This window comes from Schistocerca americana, unplaced genomic scaffold (assembly GCF_021461395.2).
Source record: "Schistocerca americana isolate TAMUIC-IGC-003095 unplaced genomic scaffold, iqSchAmer2.1 HiC_scaffold_107, whole genome shotgun sequence".
Lineage (NCBI taxonomy): Eukaryota > Metazoa > Arthropoda > Insecta > Orthoptera > Acrididae > Schistocerca > Schistocerca americana.
The window spans coordinates 210,622-230,452 of NW_025725123.1; the positions used below are offsets into that span (position 1 = coordinate 210,622).

At 42.8% G+C, this 19,831-nt stretch overlaps 1 protein-coding gene across 1 annotated transcript in view; it reads left to right on the forward strand.

Annotated features, from left to right (window-relative positions):
* Positions 1 to 1,797: 1,797 nt before the first annotated feature.
* Positions 1,798 to 19,831, forward strand: part of LOC124560158 (spore wall protein 2-like) — a 196,763-nt gene continuing 178,729 nt past the window's right edge. The window contains exon 1 of the mRNA XM_047130921.1: positions 1,798 to 1,878. Coding sequence (XP_046986877.1) covers positions 1,798 to 1,878 — 81 coding nt within the window. The remainder of the gene's footprint in view (positions 1,879 to 19,831) is intronic.

Consider the following 19,831-nt stretch of genomic DNA (forward strand, 5'->3'; position numbering starts at 1 on the left):
GTATGACTGTATACGCAGCCTCATTCACTGCAGGCATATGCAAACATTATATTCATTAAGTATTTTACAATGAGAACACCTAGTGTCTTTGCAAAAAACTTCACCCCCAATTTCAAATTATCCTGAATTTTTTCAGGGATAACCCACACAAAGTGATAGGAAAAATATTTATCACTTACCACATTTTTGCTGTTTGTGCAGTCAAAATGCCACATCAAACAAATACAATGCAACCCACCTTTGTTTACTTACAGATGGGTACATACAGCCACAAGAAGGCACGGCAGATGATGTGGGGTATTCCTCAGGTGCTTTCTTCATAGAGATGAGGTGGGAAGAACTTTGATGGGTATGACAACTGGATAGAGTGTGTGACATAATAGCAATGAGGTGGGAGTGGGTGGTGTACCATCTTGATGGTACCTTACAATGCCGTATTGTGAAATTCAACAGAGGGCTCTCTGTTGCTGGCATGTTAAGAGGCCTGAAACAAACTCAGAGCAGCTCATCTTACCCATGACAGCCACTGCATAGTTTCTGTACAGGGGCCCATAACACTGGACAATTTTCCAGCACTCCTGCACTGCACAGCCCTCATAGATCACTGCACAGTGGCACACCAGCCTACCCAAGTCACAAATTCTACATCAACTATCAATTTCGGAGTGCCATGACTATATTAATAAGAATGCAGTCCTCAATATTGGCATCACCAGTGCAACCTACACTTTAGGTGCCTACAGCAGGGCTTCTCAGTTGTTACAGACAGAGTGCTGAACTGGAGATTCAAGAATAGTTCTCACAGTAGCAAATATCTTTCAGTGGATCAGGGCATTCTCTACCTTGCATTCACTAGAAATCTGTTTCATTAGCTGCATGTTGTTACACACAAACTGTGTTGCAATGAAGCTCTATTCCACTTGGCTACTGAGGGACATCTCTCTTCTTGTGCTATTTTCATTACTTCTTTGTCTCTGGAAACTTATTACCAGTGTCTTGTGTTCCATCAGATAGCCTTCATCTCTGTGTCATTCCACCTCACCATCCTCCTTCAATGATGATGTGGCCTGATTCCTGTATAATTCTTTCAGGTCTGTGCCTCCTGGATGGCACTGCCATTGCCTCCATGAGGATGTCAGATGTCACATTTTTGGTGCTGTTGTAGACAACTTTTCCTCTGAGCACAACAACAATATTGGAATCTAGGCCTCCACCAGTGCTACTTGCAGTGCTCACCTAACCCCTTAAAGAATGATTCCCATATTAGTGACAACCTTAGAGCATATCAGAACTATTTTTAAGTTGCTTGCACTAGGAAGCTGTTTCACTTCCACAACATTATCATGTGCCTTCTGTGTTGCAACGAAGTTATAACGGTATGGCTACCTGAGCACAATAAGTGGGTCATGGGACCATGAGTGTGGGTGGCTGTAGACAGTTCCCTGCAGGACTCCCTCTAGAGAGGTGAAGCAGGAATGCAAATAGATTGGTTTGGGAACAGACTGTAGTGAAAATCTTAATGGGGAATAGTTTATAAACAAAGGGGCAGTGATACTGTACATACAATATCTGTGGATACTTATCAGCCATTCTCTCGACATGTGTGATAATATTTCTCCTACGGAGACAGGGAAGGGTCTGAATGGATGAGAAAACTGACTAATCAAGATAAAGGTGGGAACCCTCCCTGCCATTGCACAGAGACTTAGACTTCACTATTCTCCTTTTATGCTCCCCCCCCCTCCCCCCCCCCCCCCCCGCCACACCCCACACACCCCACACACCCAGGTTACCATCATGCTACTGCAGGGCAGCATAGGTGTAGCGAGTACCAGCTTGAAGCAGTATTTTAGGAAAGCTGGTATGGGAGTGCAGCAGGTGAGAGGACTGGAGATGGGTCTTGAGAAAGCAATACACACGTTGTGGAGCTACCAACAAGACACGCACCTTGTGCTCTGTAGCATGTTGTCATTCGGTAGTCAATTACCCTCTTGGCAGGTGATGGATAACTGTGGCACCCAGATGTGTCAGGCTATTTCACACATCAGTCAGGTGGCAAAATACTGCTTTGGGAAAGAAGAAGGATTACAGAGACAATAGTCTTCATTTCAAGGCATGATGATGAGGTTTCAAATCACTGGCCATGAATGAGGTTAACTTGTTCCAGTCCCCAATAACATTGGCAATTTTCCTCTTTAAGAAGCCCAACTATGCTGAGCAATAGTTGTATACTTAAAAATATTCATCTCAAGATAATGAGTTTAATATGAGCCATGACTATGGAATAAGGGGACTGTGATCTAAACATTACTACATATTGTAGTGTGCCAATTAGTAATGTGAGCTTACCTTTACAATCACTTATTTTTAAATGTCAACTTGCTACTTAAATATTTGTCTTCTTCCTCTTTGATCACATTTCCCTCACAATCTACCACAGCACACATATGAGACACAACTGCACATTTGTGACCAATCTCTTGTAGTTACAAAAGCAGTGCCAATTTTCAGTATGAATTATGTACTACGTAATTAACATCCGGTGTCAGGTTCTAGCATTAATTTCTGAACAACTATTTCACTGATATACTTTAGCACACAATCAATGAATAATTAATGTCAAAGAAAAAGATGAAAAGAAATGTGCCACACAAGAGAACATTAAAGTGATAATTTTAAATTGTAATTAAGCTACTGAAGAAAGTGAAAATCTCACCTGCTGCTACCTCCTCTGCCTGCACCTCTTGTGGATCCTGCAAAAAAATTAAAAGGCTGCATAACATTACATCAACTTAATTTAAGTGTAAATCAAACACCTTGAAATGTGGCAGTGGTATGTCATCTCACTGCACATGCTCATCTAAGTGTTAAAAAGCTGGTAAATTAAATATTGATAGCAATTAGGAATCAGGTGCAGTGACAAGTAGATAGATATGGAATTTTGTTAATGTGAGACTGATGAAAACTGCCTCAACAATGACCTGGTGTAGTAGTCCAAAGGATAATGGAAGGGGAAATGTATAACAGACCATTATAAAATCACAGATCATAGAGATAGTGATAGGGTCCTTCAAGACTACACCTGCTGCTGTTGGGCCAGGAATTTGTGAATGGATCTTGGTCCCAGAGAGAGAGAGGTTCACCCACACAACAGAAGAGGGAGCGAAACTATTAAAAGAACTATTAAATTATATCCAGCAAGGTTTTTGCTATTCTGAAGAGTGCAACGACACTGTGTGTGCAACTGTTTACAATGAATGCAGTTTGCTATCATAGAATGATGGTTAATAACATGGAGAGCACATCACCGCATGTGATTTGAGTCACAACATGTGTCAGGCAGTCGAGTGACTGACATGGCACAGTAAAAATGAAGTGCAAAAATGGAAAATTGTGTGGCAGTAATTATTACATTTGTAAGATATTCTACCTGGGCATCACAACTGGGGAAATAATGTTTCTCGAAGGGCGCCAGGGAGCATTAAATTTCTAGTCATCCTTAGAAAGCTGCCTTGTGGGTGTGCACATAGGTGGGGTAGGAGTCAGAAAATGGATGATGATGTTGTTGTTGTTGTTGTTGTGGTCTTCAGTCCTTAGACTGTTTTGATGCAGCTCTCCATGCTACTCTATCCTGGGCAAGCTGCTTCATCTCCCAGTACATACTGAATCAGCTTAGTGTATTCACCTCTTAGTCTCCCTCTATGGTTTTTACCCTCCACACTGCCCTCCAGTACTAAATTGGTGATCCCTTGATGCCTCAAAGCATGCCTACCAACCGATCCCTTCCTCTAGTCAAGTTGTGCCACAATCTACTCTTCTCCCCAGTTTTATTCAATTCCTTCTCAATAGTTATGTGATCTACCCATCTAATCTTCAGCATTCTTCTGTAGCACCACATCTGAAAAGCTCCTATTCTCTTCTTGTCTGAACTATCTATCATCCATGTTTCACTTCCATTCATGGCTACACTGAATACAAATACTTTAAGAAATGAGTTCCTGACACTTAAATCTATACTTGACGTAACAAATTTCTCTTCTTCAGAAACTCTTTCCTTGCCATTGTCAGTCTACATTTTATATCCTCTCTACTTTGACCATCATCAGTTATTTTGCTCCCCAAAAGGGAAAGCTCCTTTACTACTTTAAGTGTCTCATGTCCTAATCTAATTCCCTCAGCATCACCTGACTTAATTCGACAACATCCCATTATCTTCATTTTGCTTTTGATGATGTTTCTCTTATATCCTCCTTTCAAGACATTATCCATTCCGTTCAACTGATCTTCCAAGTACTTTGCTGTCTCTGACAGAACTACAATGTCATTGGTGAACCTCAAAGTTTTTATTTCTTCTCCATGGATTTTAATACCTACTCAGAACTTTTCTTTTGTTTCCTTTACTGCTTGCTCAAAATACAGGTTGAATAACATTGCAGAGAGGCTAACAACCCTGTCTCAATCCATTCCCAACCACTGCTTCCCTTTCATGTCCCCCAACTCTCATAACTGCCATTTGGTTTCAGTAAAAATTGTAAATAGCCGTTCACTCCCTGTATTTTACGCCTGCCACCTTGAGAATTTGAAAGAGAGTATTTCAGTCAACATTGTCAAAAGCTTTCTCTAAGTCTACAAATGTTAGAAATGTAGGTTTCTTAATCTAGCTTCTAAGGTAAGTCGTAGGGTCAGTATTACCTCACGTGTTCCAATATTTCTACGGAATCCAAACTGATCTTCCCCGAGGTCTGTTTCTACCAGATTTTCCATTTGTCTGTAAAGAATTCACATTAGTATTTTCCAGCACGACTTATTAAACTGATAGTTCAGTAATTTTCACATTTGTCATCTGGAATTGTTATATTATTCTTGCAGTCTGATGATAGCAAATGAGAAATGGTCGATTGATTTCTTACCATGGATAATGATAAGATGATGGGCTAATTTGGCATTGTGGGAGGGGTCCAAATAGCGGTAGGGGTGTGAAAGAAATACGGGTACTCCCATGGTAAGGCAAATAAGGTAAAGGTGACTGATGTGGTCAGCCAAGAGGGCACCTCTCTGACAGGTTCTGGGAGAGCCCCAAAGGGAGCAGCAGAAAGGGGTGAGGGAATTGGGCAGTAAGCTGGAAGCGGACTGTCCAGTGACTTAGGGATGTAAACAGTACAAATGGAGAAGTCCAGGTGAGGAAGTAAAAGGCATACAGGAATAGCTTTAAGCATCCTTAATGAGCAGCAGGACTCCACTGCATGACAGAATCTGTCCCTGGGCGATCGTGTGAGGTTGGGGGGTGTCAGTTGTCACCTCAGTGAATAGTCATTAGCTAACTCCACTTGGGGAATTTGGCTGCTTGTTCCTTGTTGACTGTGGTAGCTCTCTGCTGTAGTTCTCAGCTTACTCTGAATTTTGGATGAATGTATATGTATTAAAGGTCATTTTTCATGTTAGTTTGCAATGCACGGGTTACAGCTTAAGGGTTTTGCTTTCTTTTTGTTAAGTGTTATACATTACTAAGTGGCCTTCCAACAGCTACAACCAGTGGTGTGACTTGTGAATCTTCCTGTATTTGGATGAATGTTATTCAATTGTGTAACAGTTACAAACGCTGCAAGTTATTAGCACATTGAACGTCTTTCAATGTAAGTCATTTTAATGATAATATTTTTGTTGAACCCGCCCAATTGCTGTGACCTTTCCTTGTTTTGTGACCTGTGTACTTCAGATTTCATTCCCTGCATGCAATGGTACAATTGACAAAATATGGCGTCTAATTAATTAAGCCTGTTCAAGTTTCGACTGTGAATATCATGACTAAGTAAGTTATTAATTTTTAATAATAATAATAATAATAATAATAATAACAATAACAATGATGTTGGTAAGTAATAGAGTGTATTACATAAAATAACAAGTGGCAAAATATGCGAGTCCACATTCCATTTATTTTCCTTAAAGCTGTTCCAACCCTAGTTGTGAGGTATTAATATCTAAATGATGGAAGATGAGCAGTGATGTGACTTACACTTCCTGGAACACACGACTGAAGATTCAACAGATAGCTTCATTGTTCGTCTTCCATTTCAGGAAGAGCCGAGTTTGTTATGGAATTCTTTCCACAATGCAGAAAAATGATTCTCTTAAACTAAACAGAAACTAGCAATACAATCAAAGTTTGTGGAAAGCTACACAGAGTTTATGAGGAAGTATGAAAATTTAAGACATATGGTAATCGTAGTCATGACAGATGCCATTTAGTATTACATGCCACACCAGCTGTCCTTAAAAATCCAACTCAACTACTAAAGCAAGAGTAGTGTTTGACTGTCTTGCTAAATGGAATATGAATTTGTCACTAAACAGTCTTCCAATGGTAGGACCAACCATGAAATATTATTTGTACCCAGCATGGTTACACTTCCACATGCATCGCATTGTCTTCACAGTAGACAAGGAAAATACGTATCGACAAGTTCTGGATCTTCACTATGGAAATGGTACAACAACAGTGCCAAACTATTCAAAAATATCCCCTCAGTGGTGCAAGAAACACAACTACTTTCACTGCTTGATAATGATGAGGATATTATAACCCCAGGTTTATTCTAGCAACAAGTCAATGATCATTTTAAAATTCTAAACAATGTCAAACCTGCACCTAATATCTACAGCTTCACAAAACACACACTACTGTGTGACACATCAAACATTTTTTATCCTTTTGGATTAATTAGACCCATTGTGGTCACATTTCAGATATTTTTACGATGTCTATGTCAGCATAAGTGAATGTGGCATGAGCCCTAGCCCTCAGAGTTTCATTCCTTGTGGCAGACACTGTACAGTTGAATTCATATGACAGGCAGCATGCGTGTTGATTGCATAGTCATTGCAGGAGGGACACCTATCAACAAACAGAAACCAGTACAAGATTTGGATGATCATCCAAATATTTATCATTTGATTCTATTTCGTGTATCAGAGACCTATCTGAATATTACTGGAAGCAAATCCCAAAAAGCAAAAGTAGCTACACACTTACTTTTACTTCACTCAGCACAATCTGTGGTACATGAGATACCAAACATGAAGTTAGTTTTATTGAATTAATAAGCTACATGTGTTAAAGTCTTGACACCCAGAGACAAGAAGACCTCTCTATGAAGTGCACAAGATATCTACTAAACAGCCACGAAAATATTTTAAGAAGATTTATTGAAGTTTGTCTGGCTATGATAATAGCAAGAAGAGTGACTATGCTATCATTGTGGGAAGGTACTTGTTGTGTAGTTGCAATAACTAAATATTTTAGACAAATGAGGTATTATATCTACTGTGGTGTAACCTATCACTTGGGTAAAGTTACATATTTCGCAATGTCTATGGTACATATGAACGATGGCTGCAGCCATAAAGTCATATTTTAGTTAAAACAGTGGGTTTAAACTTTTATTCACTTCAGGATTTTATTTCTCTTGTGGATGAACTTTGTTGCAAATGTATGAAGATTTTCTACAGAGTGGGACAATGATAGTTGCATTATGAGGCTTCACTGTACCTGCTGATTTTAGTGGTTTATTCCACGGTACCTCATTCTTGTTCAGTGATGTGCCTAGCTCATAGGTCTGTGAGCACAGTGACAACTGTCATTATATCAGGACAAACATGAAGTTGAGCTGTCATTAGCCTGTATGAAAGTATTGTTGAGAAAATTTTTGGATTGTTCAGTAGACAATTTTATTGTGATAATGGACTTGAGATAACATTTCAGTTAACAGTGTAAATGAAGTTGGAAAGGTTGTGGGGCCAGGAAGGAGTTGAGTGCAAAAAACAATGAGAATGAAGTGGAGATCAATAGGATAGACAGAAAGGAGTTGATCAATTAAAATGAGGTTGTGAAGGGCAGCGCACACAAGGGATGAAAACCCTGGGCTGATGATATTAGTGAGCACCCTAGGAGGAGGCCAGGAAACTGTATGAAGTTCATGACATGCCACAAAACCAAACTTGTTTTGCTACTGGTGAAACTCACCCATCATCTGCCAGTCTCACGGGTGCTACCCTCTACCTTCACTTACCTGAGCAATAGGAGGCAGGCCGTGCTCCCCGACAGGGCCTGATTGACAAGAAAAGAAATTGTGTGTTAATATAAAAACTACTTTATCTGCAAAGGTAAAACAAACAGGTGATTAACTAAGAATGTTACATTCTGACATGATAAAGAACAGAATTATTTCAATCTTTTAGAGTGCCTACTGATCATTGAATAACTGAGCATCTGATCTAATTAATTATGTACAACAGTGAACATTACTAACCGAGTTCCAGAAAGCCAAAACTTTATTCCAGTTGGTGGCTGCCATCTGAAGACTGCCAGGGGCAAATAAATTTTATCTGTCAACTTTTCACACAATGTTTGACCAAATTTTCCAATCCAGTAGTAACATGCTTTTGAAACATACAACATTATGTAACAGGATTCACTAACATAGCAAGTGTGACAGTTAGGAACTGTGTGTATGACTGTATATGAAGTCTCAGTCATTGCAGGCATATGCAAACATTTTATTCAACAAGTATTTTTCAATGAGAGCACTTGCAGAAATCTTCACCCCCAATTTCAAATTATCATGAATTTTTCTCCGGGATACCCCACACAAAGTAATAGCAAATATGTTTATCACTTACCACGTTTTTGCTGTTTGTGCAGTCAAAATGCCACATCAAACAAATAAAATTCAACCCTCCTTTCTTTACTTACAGATGGGTACATACAGCCACAAGAAGGCATGGCAGATGATGTGGGGTATTTCTCAGGTGCTTTCTTCATAGAGCTGAGGGGGGAAGAACTTTGATGGGTATGGCAACAGGATGGAGTAGGAGACATAATAGGAATGAGGTGGAACTGGGTGGTGTACCATCTGGATGGTACCTTACAATGCCGTATTGTGAAATTCAACAGAGGGCTCGCTGTTGCTGGCATGTTAGGAGCCCTAAAATAAACTCAGTGCAGCTCATCTTACCCATGTCAGCCACTGCATAGTTTCTGTACAGGGGCCCATAACACTGGACAATTTTCCAGTACTCCTGCACTGCACAGCCCTCATAGATCACTGCACAGTGGCACACCAGTCAACCCAAGTCACAAACTCTACATCAACTATCTACTTCGGAGTGCCATGACTATATTAATAAGAATTCAGTCCTCAATATTGGCATCGCCAGTGCAACCTACACTTTAGGTGCCTACAGCAGTGCTTCTCAGTTCTTACAGACAGAGTGCTGAACTGGAGACTCAAGAATAATTCTCGTAGTAGCAAATATCTTTCAGTGGATCAGGGCATTCTCTACCTTGCCTTCACTAGAAATCTGTTTCATTAGCTGCATGTTGTTACACACAGTGTGTTGCAATGAAGCTCTGCTCCCCTTGGCTACTCAGGAACATCTCTCTTCTTGTGCTATTTTCGTTACTTCCTTGTCTCTGGAAACTTATTACCAGTGTTTTGTGTTCCATTGGATAGCCTTCATCTCTGTGTCATTCCATCTCACCATTCTCCTTCAATAATGATGTGGCCCGATTCCTGTATTTTTATTCCAGGTCTGTGCCTCCTGGATAGCACTGCCATTGCCTCCATGAGGATGTCAGATGTCACATTTTTGGTGCTGTTATAGACAACTTTTCCTCTGAGCACAACAACAATATTGGAATCTAGGACTCCACCAGGGCAACTTGCAGTGCTCACGTAACACCTTAAAGATTGATTCCCATATTAGTGACAACCTTAGAGCATATCAGAACTATTTTTATGTTGCTTGCACTAGGAAGCTGTTTCACTGACACAACATTATCATGTGCCTTCTGTGTTGCAATGAATTCCTAACGTTATGGCTGCCAGAGCACATTCTCTTTGTGCATTGATCGTCCACAATAGGTGGGACATATGACCATGAGTGGGGGAGGAAAATGGCAGTTCCCTGCTGGATTCCCTGTATTGAGGTGAGGCATGAATACAAACAGATTGGTCTGGGAACAGACTGTATTGAAAATCTTAATGGGAAATAATTTATGAACAAAGGGACAGTGATACTGTACATACATTATCGTTGGATACTTATTATCAGCCATTCTCTCCACATGTGTGAAACATTTCCTCTATGAAGACAGGGAAGGGCAGGAATTGGTGAGAAAATTGACTAATCAAGGTGGAGGTCAGGAGGGTTATGGGTTGGTTGGTTTTGGGGAAGGAGACCAGACAGCGTGGTCATCGGTCTCATCAGATTAGGAAAGGGTTGGTAAGGAAGTCGGCCGTGCCCTTTCAGAGGAACCATCCCAGCATTTGCCTGGAGTGATTTAGGGAAATCACAGAAAACCTAAATCTGGATGGCCGGACGCGGGATTGAACCGTCGTCCTCCCAAATGCGAGTCCAGTGTCTAACCACTGCGCCACCTCGCTCGGTGAGGGTTATGGGAACAATGGGTATACTGCAGGGAGGGTTCCCATTTGTGCAGTTCAGAAAATCTGGGGTTGGTGAGAAGGGTCATAATGGCACAGGCTGTCAAGCAGTCACTGCAATCGATGATGACATATTGGGCGGCATGCTCAGCAACAGGGTGGTCCACTTTTTTACTGGCCACAGTTTCTCAGTGGTCATTCCTGCAGACAGACATCTTGTTGCTTGTCAGTCCCATATAGAAAGCAGCACAGTGTTTGCAGTTTAGTTTGTAAATCACATGACTGGTTTCACAGGAAGCCCTCCCTTTGGTGGGTAGGTGATGTATGTGGCCTGACGAGTAGGTGACGGTGGAAAGATGTATGGGACATGTCTTGCATTTAGTTCTGCTATAGGGGTATGGGCCATTGTTGTAATGGGATGGCTAATTATATTGTGCAGGTTTGGTGGACGCAGCAATACCACAGTGGGAGGGATGGGAAGGATAGTAAGCATGGCATTTCAAATTTCAGAACAAATGAGGGGTAAAAATATTGGCAGAGTATGTAATTCAGGTGTTCCAGTTCGGTGTGGTACTGAGTTACGAGGTGAATGCTCCTCTGTGGCCAGATGGAGAGACTCTGGGGTTGTGGGAGACTGCAAAGATAAGGCACAGCAGATCTGTTTTTGTATGCTTCATTGAGACCAGCAGTATATTTCGAGGAGGAATGCTCATCACAGTAGATGTGACAACTGTGGATGGACAGGCTGTATTGAAGGAACTTCTAGGTATGGAATGGGTGGCAGTTGTCAAAATGGAGGCATAACTTGTGGTTAGTAGATTTGATATGGACAGAAGCAGTGATCTAGCCATCTTTGAAGTGGATGTCAATATCTATGAAGGTGGCTTGTTGGCTTGAGAAGGTCCAGGTGAAGCCATGGGGGAGAAGTTGTTGAGGTTCTGTGGGATGTGGATAGGGTGTCTTCAGTCTCAATCCAGATCACAAAAATGTCTTCAGTGAACCTAAATGAGAGGAGGGGTTTAGGATTCTGAGTGTTTAGAAAGGATTTGCAACCCATTACCCCATCACTCATACCCATGTAACAGACCTAGATGCAAGACCTGACCCATACATCCTACCACCACCACCTACTTCTCCAGTCTGGTCACATTCACCACCTATTCCATCAAAGGCAGTTCTACCTGCGATACCAGTCATGTGATATATAAGCTAAGATGCAACCATTGTGCTGCATTCTATGTTGGCATGACAACAAACAAGCTGTCTGTCCACATAAATGGCCACCTACAAACAGGGCAAGAAACAAGTTTATACCCTGCTGCTGGGCAGGCTGCCCAACACAATGTCCTTCTTTTCAATGACTGCTTCACACCCTGAGCCATACAGATCATGCCCACAAACACCAGCTTTTCCGAAATGTGAAGGTGGGAACCCTCCCTGCAACATATTCTATGTTCCTGTGACCCTCCTGGCCTTCACCTTGGTTAGTCACTTTTCTCATCCATCCATATCTTCCTATTCCAGCACTGCAGCACTGCTCAGCCCTCATTCTGCATTTGCACAGACACTTAACTATTCTCCTCATGCTACTGCAGGGCAGCATAGGGGTAGCGAGTACCAGTTTGAAGGAGTATTGTGTAACTTAAGGATGAGTTAAGAGGAAATACCATATGTTCTAATTAGGAAAGCTGGTATGGGAGTGCAGCAGGTGAGAGGACTGGAGATGGGTCTTGAGAAAGCAATACACACGTTGTGGAGCTACCAACAAGACACGCACCTTGTACTCTGTAGCATGTTGTCATTCGGTAGTCAATTAGCCTCTTGGCAGGTGATGGATAACTGTGGCACCCAGATGTGTCAGGCTATTTCACACATCAGTCAGGTGGCAAAATACTGCTTTGGGAAAGAAGAAGGATTACAGAGACAATAGTCTTCATTTCAAGGCATGATGATGAGGTTTCAAATCACTGGCCATGAATGAGGTTAACTTGTTCCAGTCCCCAATAACATTGGCAATTTTCCTCTTTAAGAAGCCCAACTATGCTGAGCAATAGTTGTATACTTAAAAATATTCATCTCAAGATAATGAGTTTAATATGAGCCATGACTATGGAATAAGGGGACTGTGATCTAAACATTACTACATATTGTAGTGTGCCAATTAGTAATGTGAGCTTACCTTTACAATCACTTATTTTTAAATGTCAACTTGCTACTTAAATATTTGTCTTCTTCCTCTTTGATCACATTTCCCTCACAATCTACCACAGCACACACATGAGACACAACTACACATTTGTGACCAATCTCTTGTAGTTACAAAAGCAGTGCCAATTTTCAGTATGAATTATGTACTACGTAATTAACATCCGGTGTCAGGTTCTAGCATTAATTTCTGAACAACTATTTCACTGATATACTTTAGCACACAAGCAATGAATAATTAATGTCAAAGAAAAAGATGAAAAGAAATGTGCCACACAAGAGCACATTAAAGTGATAATTTGAAATTGTAATTAAGCTACTGAAGAAAGTGAAAATCTCACCTGCTGCTACCTCCTCTGCCTGCACCTCTTGTGGCTCCTGCAAAAAAATTAAAAGGCTGAATAACATTACATCACCTTAATTTAAGTGTAAATCAAACACCTTGAAATGTGGCAGTGGTATGTCATCTCACTGCACATGCTCATCTAAGTGTTAAAAAGCTGGTAAATTAAATATTGATAGCAATTAGGAATCAGGTGCAGTGACAAGTAGATAGATATGGAATTTTGTTAATGTGAGACTGATGAAAACTGCCTCAACAATGACCTGGTGTAGTAGTCCAAAGGATAATGGAAGGGGAAATGTATAACAGACCATTTTAAAATCACAGATCATAGAGATAGTGATAGGGTCCTTCAAGACTACACCTGCTGCTATTGGGCCAGGAATTTGTGAATGGATCTTTGTCCCAGAGAGAGAGGTTCACCCACACAACAGAAGAGGGAGCGAAACTATTAAAAGAACTATTAAATTATATCCAGCAAGGTTTTTGCTATTCTGAAGAGTGCAACGACACTGTGTGTGCAACTGTTTACAATGAATGCAGTTTGCCATCATAGAATGATGGTTAATAACATGGAGAGCACATCACCGCATGTGATTTGAGTCACAACATGTGTCAGGCAGTCGAGTGACTGACATGGCACAGTAAAAATGAAGTGCAAAAATGGAAAATTGTGTGGCAGTAATTATTACATTTGTAAGATATTCTACCTGGGCATCACAACTGGGGAAATAATGTTTCTCGAAGGGCGCCAGGGAGCATTAAATTTCTAGTCATCCTTAGAAAGCTGCCTTGTGGGTGTGCACATAGGTGGGGTAGGAGTCAGAAAATGGATGATGATGTTGTTGTTGTTGTTGTTGTGGTCTTCAGTCCTTAGACTGTTTTGATGCAGCTCTCCATCCTACTCTATCCTGGGCAAGCTGCTTCATCTCCCAGTACATACTGAATCAGCTTAGTGTATTCACCTCTTAGTCTCCCTCTATGGTTTTTACCCTCCACACTGCCCTCCAATACTAAATTGGTGATCCCTTGATGCCTCAAAGCATGCCTACCAACCGATCCCTTCCTCTAGTCAAGTTGTGCCATAATCTACTCTTCTCCCCAGTTTTATTCAATACCTTCTCAATAGTTATGTGATCTACCCATCTAATCTTCAGCATTCTTCTGTAGCACCACATCTGAAAAGCTCCTATTCTCTTCTTGTCTGAACTATCTATCATCCATGTTTCACTTCCATTCATGGCTACACTGAATACAAATACTTTAAGAAATGAGTTCCTGACACTTAAATCTATACTTGACGTAACAAATTTCTCTTCTTCAGAAACTCTTTCCTTGCCATTGTCAGTCTACATTTTATATCCTCTCTACTTTGACCATCATCAGTTATTTTGCTCCCCAAAAGGGAAAGCTCCTTTACTACTTTACGTGTCTCATGTCCTAATCTAATTCCCTCAGCATCACCTGACTTAATTCGACAACATCCCATTATCTTCATTTTGCTTTTGATGATGTTTCTCTTATATCCTCCTTTCAAGACATTATCCATTCCGTTCAACTGATCTTCCAAGTACTTTGCTGTCTCTGACAGAACTACAATGTCATTGGCGAACCTCAAAGTTTTTATTTCTTCTCCATGGATTTTAATACCTACTCAGAACTTTTCTTTTGTTTCCTTTACTGCTTGCTCAAAATACAGGTTGAATAACATTGCAGAGAGGCTAACAACCCTGTCTCAATCCATTCCCAACCACTGCTTCCCTTTCATGTCCCCCAACTCTCATAACTGCCATTTGGTTTCAGTAAAAATTGTAAATAGCCGTTCACTCCCTGTATTTTACGCCTGCCACCTTGAGAATTTGAAAGAGAGTATTTCAGTCAACATTGTCAAAAGCTTTCTCTAAGTCTACAAATGTTAGAAATGTAGGTTTCTTAATCTAGCTTCTAAGGTAAGTCGTAGGGTCAGTATTACCTCACGTGTTCCAATATTTCTACGGAATCCAAACTGATCTTCCCCGAGGTCTGTTTCTACCAGATTTTCCATTTGTCTGTAAAGAATTCACATTAGTATTTTCCAGCACGACTTATTAAACTGATAGTTCAGTAATTTTCACATTTGTCATCTGGAATTGTTATATTATTCTTGCAGTCTGATGATAGCAAATGAGAAATGGTCGCTTGATTTCTTACCATGGATAATGATAAGATGATGGGCTAATTTGGCATTGTGGGAGGGGTCCAAATAGGGGTAGGGGTAGGGGTGTGAAAGAAATATGGGTACTCCCATGGTAAGGCAAATAAGGTAAAGGTGACTGATGTGGTCAGCCAAGAGGGCACCTCTCTGACAGGTTCTGGGAGAGCCCCAAAGGGAGCAGCAGAAAGGGGTGAGGGAGTTGGGCAGTAAGCTGGAAGCGGACTGTCCAGTGACTTAGGGATGTGAACAGTACAAATGGAGAAGTCCAGGTGAGGAAGTAAAAGGCATACAGGAATAGCTTTAAGCATCCTTAATGAGCAGCAGGACTCCACTGCATGACAGAATCTGTCCCTGGGCGATCGTGTGAGGTTGGGGGGTGTCAGTTGTCACCTCAGTGAATAGTCATTAGCTAACTCCACTTGGGGAATTTGGCTGCTTGTTCCTTGTTGACTGTGGTAGCTCTCTGCTGTAGTTCTCAGCTTACTCTGAATTTTGGATGAATGTATATGTATTAAAGGTCATTTTTCATGTTAGTTTGCAATGCACGGGTTACAGCTTAAGGGTTTTGCTTTCTTTTTGTTAAGTGTTATACATTACTAAGTGGCCTTCCGACAGCTACAACCAGTGGTGTGACTTGTGAATCTTCCTGTATTTGGATGAATGTTATTCAATTGTGTAACAGTTACAAACGCTGCAAGTTATTAGCACATTGAACGTCTTTCAATGTAAGTCATTTTAATGATAATATTTTTGTTGAACCCGCCCAATTGCTGTGACCTTTCCTTGTTTTGTGACCTGTGTACTTCAGATTTCATTCCCTGCATGCAATGGTACAATTGACAAAATATGGCGTCTAATTAATTAAGCCTGTTCAAGTTTCGACTGTGAATATCATGACTAAGTAAGTTATTAATTTTTAATAATAATAATAATAATAATAATAATAATAACAATAACAATGATGTTGGTAAGTAATAGAGTTTTTTTTTTTTTTTTTTTTTTTTTTTTTTGTGGTTTTCGGCGCACAACTTCAATGGTCATTAGCGCCCTGACTACTCTAAGAATGCACCACGAGGCACAAGTTGACAACAACAACTAAAAGGGAAAACACAATAAAAGACAGACTGACAGGCATAGGATTAAAAAACATCATCAAATGTCCTTAGCGAGGTGTGTCAAATTGATAAAACAAAGAACACGAGCAGCTGCTCGTGGGTCATCCGCTAAAATGGCATCGAAAGTATTAGGCAGGTTAAGATCGAGGCGCAGTGTGTTAAGATCAGGACAGGACATTAAAATGTGTCTAACCGTCAGCAAGTGCCCACATGGGCAGAACGGCGCCGGCGCAGCCGTCAGCAGATGGCGATGGCTGAACCGGCAGTGTCCAATTCTTAACCTTGCTAAAACGACCTCCTCCTGCCGAGAAGGGCGTGAGGAGGACGTCCAAGCCACGGGAAGAGGTTTTAAGGCCCGAAGCTTGTTGTCGGTAAGTGCAGCCCAATCGGCATGCCACAGCGACACAACGCGCCGACAAATGGCCCTGCTAAAATCGGACGAAGGGACACAACAAGAAGCTGTCCGAGGCTGGAGGACCGCAGCCTTGGCCGCGGCATCTGCAGCTTCGTTCCCAGGGATACCGACATGGCCAGGAACCCACATAAAGCTAACCGGCGTACCGACGTCCACCAGCTGCTGAAGAGAGCGTTGGATCCGGTGTACGAAAGGGTGAACCGGGTACGGATCACTGAGGCTCTGGATGGCGCTCAGGGAATCTGAGCAGATGACATAAGCAGAATGTCGGTGGCGGCAGATGTAAAGAACAGCCTGGTAGAGGGCAAAGAGCTCAGCTGTGAAGACCGAACAATGGCCATGGAGCCGGTATTGGAAACTTTGTGCCCCGACAATAAAGGAACACCCGACCCCGTCATTGGTCTTAGAGCCATCTGTATAAATGAAAGTCATGTTGTTGAACTTCGAACGAAGTTCCAAAAAACGGGAGTGGTAGACCGAACCGGGGGTGACCTCTTTTGGGAGCGAGCTGAGGTCGAGGTGAACGCGGACCTGAGCCTGGAGCCAAGGTGGCGTGCGGCTCTCGCCCACTCGAAAGGTTGCAGGGAGTGAAAAATGAAGGTGTTGAAGGAGGCGACGAAAGCGAACTCCAGGGGGTAGCAAGGCAGAGACATACAACCCGTATTGAAGGTCAAGAGAGTCGTCAAAAAAGGAACGATAAGACGGATGGTCGGGCATTGACAGTAGCCGACAGGCATACCGACAAAGCAGTATATCGCGCCGGTAGGTGAGTGGCAATTCGCCAGCGTCAGCATGAAGACTCTCTACGGGACTGGTATAAAATGCTCCGATCGCAAGTCGTAAACCTCGATGTTGTATGGAGTTGAGGCGGCGTAAGATGGATGGCCGTGCAGAGGAGTATACGAAGCTCCCATAATCCAGCTTGGAGCGGACGATCGACCGATATAGACGAAGTACGACGGTTCGATCCGCTCCCCACGACATACCACTGAGAACACGGAGGACATTTAAAGAACGGGTACAACGGGCGGCCAAATATGACACATGTGGAGACCAGCTAAGTTTCCTGTCAAAGGTAAGGCCTAAAAATTTGATTGTCTCCACGAGTGGGAGAGCAACGGGACCGAGTCGTAAGGATGGTGGGAGAAACTCTTTGTAGCGCCAGAAGTTAATACAGACCGTCTTCTCGGCAGAAAAACGGAAGCCATTGGCGACACTCCAGGAGTAAAGACAGTCAAGAGAACGCTGAAGACAGCGCTCCAGGACACGTGCACACTGCGCGCTGCAATAGATGGTAAAATCGTCCACGAAAAGGGAGCCTGATACATAAGCTGGGAGGCAATCCATTATTGGATTGATCGCGATGGCGAAGAGAGCGACGCTCAAAACTGAGCCCTGTGGCACCCCATTCTCCTGGCGAAAGGTGTCGGACAGGACAGAACCCACACGTACCCGAAACTGTCGATCCATTAAAAAGGAATGAATAAAAAGAGGGAGGCGACCGCGAAAGCCCCATGTATGCATGGTGCGGAGAATGCCCGCCCTCCAACAGGTGTCGTAAGCCTTCTCCAAATCAAAGAACACAGCCGCGGTCGGGCGCTTCCGCAAGAAGTTATTCATAATGAAGGTCGACAAGGTAACCAGATGGTCAACAGCAGAGCGGCGCCTTTGAAATCCACATTGTACATTGGTAAGTAGGCGTCGAGACTCGAGCAGCCAAACCAATCGAGAGTTAACCATTCGCTCCATCACTTTACAGACACAGCTGGTAAGCGAGATAGGTCGATAACTGGAAGGCAAGTGCTTGTCCTTCCCCGGCTTAGGAATCGGGACATCAATAGACTCGCGCCAGCATGCGGGAACATGTCCCTCAATCCAGATGCGATTGTATGTACGAAGAAGAAAACCTTTACCCGCAGGAGAAAGGTTCTTCAGCATCTGAATATGAATAGAATCAGGCCCTGGAGCGGAGGACCGTGATCGGCCAAGTGCGGTTTCGAGTTCCCGCATGGTGAATGGGGCATTATAACTTTCACAATTCGAGGAGCGGAAGTCAGGTGGCCTAGCCTCCTCTGCCTGTTTGCGGGGGAGGAAGGCAGGGTGGTAATGAGCGGAGCTCGAAACCTCGGCGAAAAAGCGGCCGAAGGCATTGGAGACAGCCTCAGGGGCCACAAGGACTTCATTCGTGACCTTCAAGCCAGAAACTGGGGAGTGGACCTTAGTGCCAGATAGCCGGCGCAGGCTACCCCAGACAACAGAAGAAGGAGTAGAACTGTTGAAGGTGCTTGTGAAAGCAGCCCAGCTGGCTTTCTTGCTTTCTTTAATAATACGACGACACTGAGCACGTAATCGTTTATAATTAATACAATTCGCCACTGTAGGGTGGCGCTTAAAGGTGCGTAAAGCACGTCGACGAGCACGTAAAGCATCTCTACATGCTGCGGTCCACCAGGGGACCGGTACGCGACGTGGAGAAGAAGTAGGGTGAGGGATGGAATATTCAGCAGCAGCGAGAATGACTTCCGTGAGGTGTGCGACCTGACGATCGCAGCTTGTGAAGGTTTGATCCTGAAAGGTAGCCCTGGAAGAGAAGAGCTCCCAGTCTGCCTTGGAGATGGTCCAACGAGAGGAGCACGGAGAGGGAGTATGCTGCAGGAGATGGATAACACACGGGAAATGGTCGCTCGAATATGTATCAGAACGTGCATACCACTCAAACCGGCGTGCAAGTTGGGGAGTACATATAGAGAGGTCTAAATGGGAATAGGTGTGAGATGTGTCCGAAAGAAAAGTAGGGGCGCCAGTATTGAGGCAGACAAGATCGAGCTGGTTGAAAAGGTCTGCTAACAAGGAGCCCCTCGGGCAGGATGCTGGAGAGCCCCAAAGGGGATGGTGGGCATTGAAGTCTCCAGTTAACAAAAATGGTGCAGGTAGCTGAGCAATAAGTTGCATCACGTCTGCCCTGGTAACGGCAGATGACGATGGAGTGTAAACGGTACAAAAGGAAAACGTAAAAGTGGGGAGAGTAATGCGGATGGCAACTGCCTGCAGGCCGGTGTGCAACGTGATGGGATTGTAGTAAATATCATCCCGGACCAGCAACATAACCCCTCC